The 9,058-nt window shown below is 43.2% G+C and overlaps 1 protein-coding gene across 2 annotated transcripts; it reads right to left on the minus strand.

Annotated features, from left to right (window-relative positions):
• Window positions 1-24: 24 nt before the first annotated feature.
• On the minus strand, window positions 25-8,744 carry Slc35g1 (solute carrier family 35 member G1). 2 transcript variants are annotated; one of them, XM_035441862.1, is made up of 3 exons: window positions 8,463-8,744; window positions 4,661-4,838; window positions 25-2,769 (listed from the first exon to the last, which is right to left on the minus strand). In XM_035441862.1, exons 1-3 carry the CDS (start codon window positions 8,650-8,652, stop codon window positions 2,022-2,024), a joined length of 1,116 nt encoding a protein of 371 aa, XP_035297753.1. In that variant the 5' UTR covers window positions 8,653-8,744; the 3' UTR covers window positions 25-2,021. The 2 variants fall into 2 exon arrangements, with proteins under 2 accessions (XP_035297753.1, XP_027263232.1); XM_027407431.2 differs by having other exon boundaries at window positions 4,661-4,841.
• Window positions 8,745-9,058: the final 314 nt, after the last annotated feature.

Raw genomic sequence — 9,058 nt, forward strand, 5'->3', positions numbered from 1 at the left:
AGATATAGAAACAACAATCTTTGGAAAATACATACCCCCCCATAATTGTTACAACACATACATAGCCTTGTATACCACTTGAACATTTTTTAAAAATCATACCCTGTAAAGGTTGGGATAAGAAACATTGTCTCCAATGTCAGCCACATACTGTGACATTCAAGTACTTAAGATATAGTTGAAATAAAACATGTTTCCAAATGGGTTTATCTTCCCCAGTCCCAGTGACTCTGCTATTGTGTAAGTTAGTCAGTGGCTCCAGGAGTGTCTAACTCTCCGTAAGTGGAACTAAGTGAGAAGAGGCTGCCATGGAAACCCAGTTACTGCAGGTCTCCATCCTGTCATCCCTGGGTATGGAGCATGGGTCCCAAAGGATGATCTCTAAGATAGCTCTGAACTCTAAAAGACTGTTGTTGACTATATTTTCTGAGATGCTGGTAGAATGGCACTGTTGCAAATCTAAGTTCCAAGAGTATGAGTCAGGTCAAGTGTGATTGAGATGACTCAGCTAAATAAATATTATCTAGGATGTCAGGTGGAAAGTCTTTAAAAGCAGTAAAGTTGAAGTTCCTCTTTGGAACTACTGGAGAAGATCCTCTTAACAGAATGTATGTTCCAGGAACCCAGTTCCTGCCTTTGGAAGAACTGTGGGGAGACTGGGAAAGAACACACAGCTCCTCAACTCTGCAGCTTAAGATAACAATAGAGGGTGTCTGGCAGAGTAAGACGTGGCACCCACTATGACCTTACCATAAAGGCATCCAAAGTGACAAAGACACCCTGTCCAATCTCCCAATCATTCCTTTCACAGGAGAGTAGGAACTTGATGACGCTCCACATTTAGAATCTACTGTCTGAGTTCACACTAGTATCATGGTGCAGCTTGTCAGTCAAAGACTAGCATTTACCTGTGACTTTTTTATATATGCAAGAAACTGTGAAAGTCAATCAACTGTGCATTAATTGGCCTTTATCTTTTTCATATATCACAAGCATTATAACATATCATTCCAAAATGGAAGAAGACTGTAGGAATAAGTTTAATATAACAGACCTATACTTTAAAGGGGCAATTAGGATAAACCTTCTAGAACTATCAGTTTTTGTAAATGAAAATGGTATAATCTGGGCAATTTGTTATGGCCCAACCTAGCACAATCCTGAGAAAACTGTATTTGGCATCATACTATGAATTCAAAGAGAATTTGTAGAAAGTTATCATATCTCAAGTGTAAACACCTAACAATGGGAATGTGCACACTGGTCACCCCAAGATTTCTCTCTCATCATTTTAAGACTGAAAATATTGGAATGCTAAAAAAAAAGTGCAATTTCAATAAAGCAGGAGACAATTGAAAAATTCAAAACAATAGCCAGAGTTACTAATCTACTGAAAGAGAGAACTGTTAACCACATATGGGCAAGCAAAAGGCTTTGTTCAAAGAGTACATATAAAAATTCCAGCATCAAAACAAAAAGGCACAAATAAGAGTTCAAAGTGTAATGATCATCTATAAAATCCTTGACAATAAGGCTGGTTCACTTATATTCCTATCAGTAAGTAGGCACCTGTACCAAGTTTCAGCTTTGGCATCCTAAATGTGATTATATTGCAAATGAAGGATTAACACAGTACTAATTATAGCAGCATTGTCAACATTAAGCTTCTTATCTACAATGCTAAAATAGAGTATCTCTCACCCACATCCTATCTGTGTCAAAAATAAATTTTAAAAATTGTATTCATAAAAATTTCTGAAATTCCTCAAAAGAGCTGTCTTCTCAATGACACCTCAACCCCAACAAGCCAAAGCAAAACTAAAAGCTATCCAAAAATTGCTAGGCTAGACTAGCTACTCTTAATTTAAAAGATACCATATTCAAAAATGGTACTTTATGAAATTTATTAAATATAATCAATCAATAATGCAGATTTTTCCAGGTATGTGTGTAGGTGTGTAAGAAGTCTGAGCTGGGTGATGGCATACTTGAAAAAAAATATAGATTTCAACAGTGACATTTCACTGTTGAACTGTGGAACTCTGGATCCATCTTCGAATGGTTGCTCCAGTAGTACTGGCTACTACACAGAGAGCCCCACCCACTGTCCACCAGGTGGGCATATTATCAAAGAAAGCAATCTGAAAGATAAAAGCAAAGACTATATCCATTGTCTTCATTATTGCTACGAGTCCTGCTTTTTCTATTTGAACGGCTTTAGTAATGAATATCTGACCCCCCAAACCTAAGAGCCCAATAAGTATGAGAAACAGCCTATCTAGCCCACAGTAGGGGATACTCCATCCTCCTATGATAAAGAGGATGACGGCACATTCAGGAAGGCCAAGTATGACGTAATACCAAATGCTCAGAAAGTAGTCCACAGATTTTCCCATTTTCCTTAAGATAACCAGGGTCATTGCAGCTAGCACGGCATGTCCAATTGCAGCAAATGTTCCCTTAATGTGCTCTGAATAGCTTTTGTTCATCCCTGATGTGTCGGAGCCAAATAAAAATGGCGGCCTCACGATAAGGATCACTCCAACCAACGCGAACAACATGAACAAAGCGTCCCAAAGGCTATACTTTTCCTTGAGAAATATCCAAGCAAATATTGACGTAAACACTGGACAGCTAAATGCAATAACTGTGGCATCTGCGAGGGACGTCGTCTGGAAAGCATAATACATAAGGATCATGGCACAGGAGCCAAAGAGTCCTCTGAGAAGAAGAAAAAGTCGCTGGCCTTTGGGACCTATAAACCCAGATCTGCAAATTTAAATGAAGAAAAAAAATGCATTTTAAATGAACTTGGCATTGCTTTTCAATCAAAATGTTTATTCAGACATTATTCTAAAATACATTATACTAAAAATAAGGGAGTAACAGTAAATTCTACCTAGTATTGAACAGTATGAATCATTTAAAAATGTTTTTCTAGGTATAGGTAATGATAATTCAAAGTGTTCATAGCAGGAGCAAAAAAAAAGAACACTTAACCTCATAAACAACATGATAAAAAGTCGATAAATATAATTGTTTTCCCACATATGTTCTTGTAAAACAAATAAAGACAAAAAGGATGACATGTTAAGAGGCGTTATACCCTAAGAGTCAAATCACATCTTTTCCCCCAAATTTTCTATGATAAAAACACATCATTTTATAATAAACATAATTTCAAGATGTTGCAGCATTACACGAGGAAGCTTAATCCTGGCCAATGTATACTCCATTGTACCAATTCTTTTAGAAAAGCTGAACAATGCTAGAATTCAGTCACTGAGTATGGGATAACTTTTCACTGTTCTTATGCACTAAAATACACTGAAAAAAAAAAGCAAAAGCAGTGGTTTGATACATAAAATTAGTGCTATTTTTTCCAATTAAACACTCAGAACCTACTCTGATAGTTCCTAGCTAGGTAAAACTCACTGGCTCCTGCTAGAGCAAACTTCCTCCAGGTAAGCATGAACTCTGTGTATCTACAGTCAGAACAAATCTGCAGCCCATATGCATGAAGAAAAGCTACGAATGTCCCATGATAGTAATCACAACATCAAAACAGACTAGAGCCAGAGATTTTCAAAATACTTCCTGGCTTTGACTATTTTTATTGAAAAATGGAGAATATGGTTGCTAACCTAGTGCTATTACCTCCTTTAGGACTCGGTGCAGGCTCACCATTATTTCTGGAAGCACTCTGGCTTACACATTTACATAGGGATTGCTAGCAATATGAATCTTTGCAGACTGTCACTTTCTAACCAATTTCTCAGGATACAGAATGACACTATTCTAAATGAATCTGTATTATGGCCTGGATACAGGGAGGCTCTGGAGGCGGGCAATGGAAATTTGATTTGAGGTTTAAGCATCTTCAGCTTCCAAACAAAGAGTCAGGTAGCCAGTTAGGACCCGATTAGTCTCCTCCCAGGGTTCAAAGAACAGGAAGGTATGTGTAAGTTACGGGGTGGGGAGGGGGTGATTTCGGCCCTACTGAGAATGACAGATTCTACACAGAAGAAAATGGATAAAGTATGGAGGGAGAGGAGAAAGGTGACAGTAAAAAAATAGTACTTGTATGTTGAAGTCTCCAGAAAATACTCTAACCAAGAATAACTCTTATCTGACCCTTGCAACCTGCTCTGGGGCACAGCCCTGACAGCACCACTCCCTCTAGTTTACAGGGTAAGAAACTGAATACCAATGCAGCCAAAGACCTTGCTCAAGGTCCTACCTGCCACCCTCTGTAAGACCACCATCTTACCAGCATGATCTGGCAGGGCAGTCTGTCCCACTGAAAGAAACCTGACATTCCATAACTCCCATAATTTAATCTTCAAAATTCCAGTTATGCCAAAGTAAAGGGAGGGTGGTACACCTGGAATTTTGTTTTCAAATAAAAAGGGTGAACAACTACATGGACCCCTCCTCCTCTGATGGGCATGTGGTTTGTACTTATGGAAGGGCCTTCTCTGAGTAGATCCTGAGAACACGTCATTAATCAGGGTGAAGGGGAACAGACTGGTCTATGATAAACCAGTTACTACAGAAAAAATATTAAGGCAGTTCAAAAGATTCACACACACACACACACACACACACACACACACACACACTTATTAATTTCCTCTACTGCACTCTGAAAAATACTTACTTTCTGTATATTAAGCAAGGAATAATGACTAGCATTTGGAACATACATCGAAACGCACTGATCTCCACAGCATGGACGCCTTGCACTTTTTTAACAAGCAAAGAGGCCACTGAGAAAAGGAAAGCCGACAGCAATGTGTAAAACAAGCCAAGTCCAGGGCAGGATGCTTTCTTCCTGGCTTCTGAAAAAGATTAAATTCTGGTTAGTCCTTGCTTCCAAGTATGTTTCATCACTTTCACTTAGAAATAAACTGAGAAAGATAACACTGTATCAAAAGATACACTATATTAACCTACGGCTAGGAGAAGACAGGTAAGACCTTAGCATCCCTGGCCTTGTACCGCTTTCCCTACCCATTACAAAGAATCCATAGGTCCAGACAACAATTTAAAACTACGTTTTAAAAAATGTCATTTCTCCCCATAAAAGATGGATTCCTTTTGGCTCACTAATCATCCCTCACTTTACAAGTCAAGAAAATCATGCTAAGATGATGAGAGGGATCTTTAAGAAACACTTGGAAGCGAAGTCCTTATCATCAGTGACAGGGCCTTCCATCCTCTCACTGTGAGCTTCAGGGAGAAAGCTGCTTTGCTGGAAACCAGTTCACAACTGTTTCATATGGTTATTTGTTGATCATCTGACTTCTCCCATAAGCCTATGAGCTTTTCCAGGGCTGGGACCTTAGCTATCTTGTCCATGCCTGGATCACGCGCAACCCGAGTAAGTGTCTAGTGAAGGAAAGACTATGAGAACTCCATGGGAAGACAAGGTCTAACATGACTGGCAAGAAGATTAAACTGGAGGTCTCGCTGTTGTGTAACCGTGAGCTGCTAATTTTGCCCCATCTTAATCTGAACCAGGAAATTCATGCTTTCTGCAGGTCTTCAAATCTGTAATTGATTACTGACATCTTGTGTATAGCATTAAGGACAACTCACACACTCAGTGTGTAGACACACACCACTCTCACCTAATGAACATGAAAAGGAGACAGTGATAAGGAAAACAATTAACTCTTGGCAATTAAGAGTCCACTGGAGACATAAAACCTGTGGACGCTGCAATTTCCTTTGAACTTGGTCAGCCACTCCACTCTCAGAATGTACAAAGTGCTTACTCAGCTATGGAACATTATTGCATAATTATGTCCTCTTTTTAAAATGCCCTTCTCTGATAAATGATACACCAGGTAATATATTTCAACACCCTCACATCAGATACCTTTGTCCACAAGTGACTGCAAATCGTGACCAAGGTATGAGGACAGCTTTTCTAGTGACACTGTAAAGCTTGCCCTTTGCATCAGGGACACTCTCTTCAGAAACCTCCTGTTCTAGACACACAGCTGGAGAGACTGCTTTGGAACTGTTGCTCTGTTATTGATGCTGGAGCCCCTCCCCCACGATACCTTTACCCCTGTGCTGGGACACTGTGGGAATGAACTACTACTCAGGCCCCCAGAAGGAAACTTCAGAAGACTTCCAGGCAGAAGCACCACAAAATGCATGCCTTGGCTGTGGTCAGCCTGAGAGCTGGGCTTCTGAAATTACAAATTTTAGGTCCAAATAAAACAAGCTTTCTTAAACTGAACCTCCACCCTCAGACAGAACAGAATGAAAAGTCCTAGGACAGAAAACATCCTCCTGGTTTACTAGTCCAAGGGTCTTCTCCAACTTAAACTCAATGGCTTTTTCTCTAGTTAGTATAACAGTGTAATTTAACTTTAAAAATGAATCTTCTCCTTTAAAACTATTTAAAAGAAAAAAAAATACTTGGTTTTGAGGTAGGGTCTCCCTATGTAGCCCTGGCTATCCTGGAACTCACTACATAATCAGGCTGGCTGCCCACTCAAGAGACCCACCCACCTCTGCCTCCAAAGGCAAGTGCCACCATGCAACAAATAAAAACCAAGGAATATTTAAGATTGGTGTTTTCTGGTTAGGGACAGGCAGGTAACTGAAAGTTGAACTAAACTTGACCGCTGATGAAGGCAAGGATGTTATGACCTGTTTCTTACTAACTGACCATTTCAATTCCCTGTGACAATGGCAAAGAGCAGAGCAGTGTAAAGAGATTTGCTCATACCATATACCTCCACACTCATATCCACTGAGAGTATGTCTAATCACTCCAAACAAGCCAAGTTGAAAGTTCAACTATTCCAGTGAAGTGGTCACCATACAACTTCCAGAAGAAAGTAAAAACCCAGCTCACTGGCTTCTCCATACTCGGCTTTAAGCCAGTGATTTGGACCTGGCTTTGAATCACCAGAGTAACTTAAAAATTCCATTTCCAGGCTCCACCTCAGAACTTCTGGAACTTTGTAAGAAAGTTGGTTTGAGGCATACACTCCAGCAGGAGAGTGTGAGGCACAAGGCTAAAATAACATCTCTCCCTTTAGTTCAAGATCCACACTGTTCTTACAGCAAACAGGTACCTGGACAGCTGTAAACTGCCTGGTAAGGTTATCCAGTTCTGACCTAAACTTGAAGATGAGTTTTGTTAAGAAACCACTTAGATCATGTCTCAAAGTCAGGTGTCATGTTGAATGCCCTTACTCCCAGGACTCAAGGAGGCTTAGGCAGGAGTACTGAGTATGAGCCAACCTGAACTGGAGACCCTGTCTCAAAATAAAAAAAAAATTTAAAAAAATTTTTAAGAGTCTAAAATGAACCAGTTAAAAGTCCACTGCCAACAGTACAGTGGTTTGTGGTTGTTGTTTCTTTTCTTTTTTTTTTTTTTTCTTTCTCAAAAATAGCTGTTTTTGAGATCTTGCCTTGAAATTGACATTCACACAGGATTGACATTTTGCCATGTGCTGCCTGGGTATGCAGACCCCCTCACTAATGCACAAATGGGAAGCTAAAGGGTTTGCAAGGACCAATTCCACATTAGGTCAAAATGACATTCCACCATAGGGTGATTAGGTGAGAAACTGACCTCTTCACGAGCGGCCCAGTAAGTTCTGGAGCCCAAGCCCATGGAAACATAATCAGAAACCCAATCACTTCTCCTGGCTTTTAGGACAGAAATGTAGCAACAATTATCTCCCTAAGATTTTTCTCTCTAAACTCAGAAAAATGCACCCAAGGGGAAAAGAAAACTGGTGGGACAAGAGACACAGAGCCCCAGGACATATTCCAGGGTTCAGATAGAGAAAGGTGTTAAATTGGTTCTAAAAGATCTCCTGGGGAGATTCTAAAAGATCTCCTTCTGGGAAGCTACGGAAGTGGAAAGGGCCCTAGGTAGAGTCTCTGGCAAAAGCAGAGCCCTACCTAGTACTGTCTGGACCTGCCCTACCAGACCTTGGCAGATGGAAGTAGGGGTGAGACCCAAGCCCTGAAGCCCTCATCTTCCACGACCTGACTTTACCCCTTTGTAAGAGGAGTTTGAACAAAAGTCAAGGGCTCTTCGCCGGGGCTTCTAACAAGGCATACCTTGTTTTAAGCCAGTAGTAGCTAAAAAGTCCTCCCATCCCAAAAAGCTTGAGGACAAGTGGACCACTCAACTCTCTTCTCTGAGATGCTAAGATCCTGGGACAAACACTTTCAAAACCCAAGTCTTTCCAACTTGGTTCTGGAAGATCTGTTTAACCTCAAGAAGAGGGTCCCAGGTCGGCTTCCTCTCAGGTCTCTGCCTGCCCCTTTCGGTGACCTTTCACCTCTGACCGCCACCGGACCGCGAGGGCCTGCCCTCGTCTCACAGTTTGGGGGTGCGAACACTTGGAAACTTTCTGGGTCCGGGATCCCGCGGGTACGCGGAGAACCCGGCCCGCCCAGCCCGCCAGCCCCGCACTCACCCGGATCCCCAGGCGAGCCGCCGCACACCCAGGCTCCACACGGCCAGCACCTGCCGCCGCCGGGGGCGTCCGCCGCCTCGACGTCCGCCTGCTCCTCGCCGGGGGACGCGGGGTCCTCGAGCCGCAGCTCCGGCTCGCGAAGCTCCACGGCGTCGGCGGCGAGCTCCGCCGCGCCCTCAAGGGGCTCCATCCCGCAGCCCTCGCTCTCCCGGCAGCCGCGCGCCGTCTGGCGCCCGCCCGCTGCCGCCGCCGGGCCGCTCAGCTCTTCCGGCCCCCGGCGCGCCGGTGCGTGTGCGCGTGCGCCCGCTCCCGGCTCCGCGCGCCTGTCCCCCGCTGCCCTCCCGCCCCCAGGGAGCCTGCAGCCTGCGCTCGTGCAGTCGGGCTGCGGTGGCCACAGCTGGCCCTGCGGCGCTCCCTCCTGTGCAGTCTGCACACTGGTCCTCCTCTGTCTTTGCCCAGACAGGGCGGGACGCTTGGTTCTTGGCTCCGGCGCCTCGGGTCTTGGGGCCTTCGGCTGCTTTAGGAAGACTGTGTGTTAGGGCTGGGTGTGGTGGCACAACGCTCTTCGCAGCGGGCGTTTGGATCTCTGTGAGTTC

Source organism: Cricetulus griseus, chromosome 3 (genome assembly GCF_003668045.3).
Source record: "Cricetulus griseus strain 17A/GY chromosome 3, alternate assembly CriGri-PICRH-1.0, whole genome shotgun sequence".
In the NCBI taxonomy this organism is placed as follows: Eukaryota; Metazoa; Chordata; class Mammalia; order Rodentia; family Cricetidae; genus Cricetulus; species Cricetulus griseus.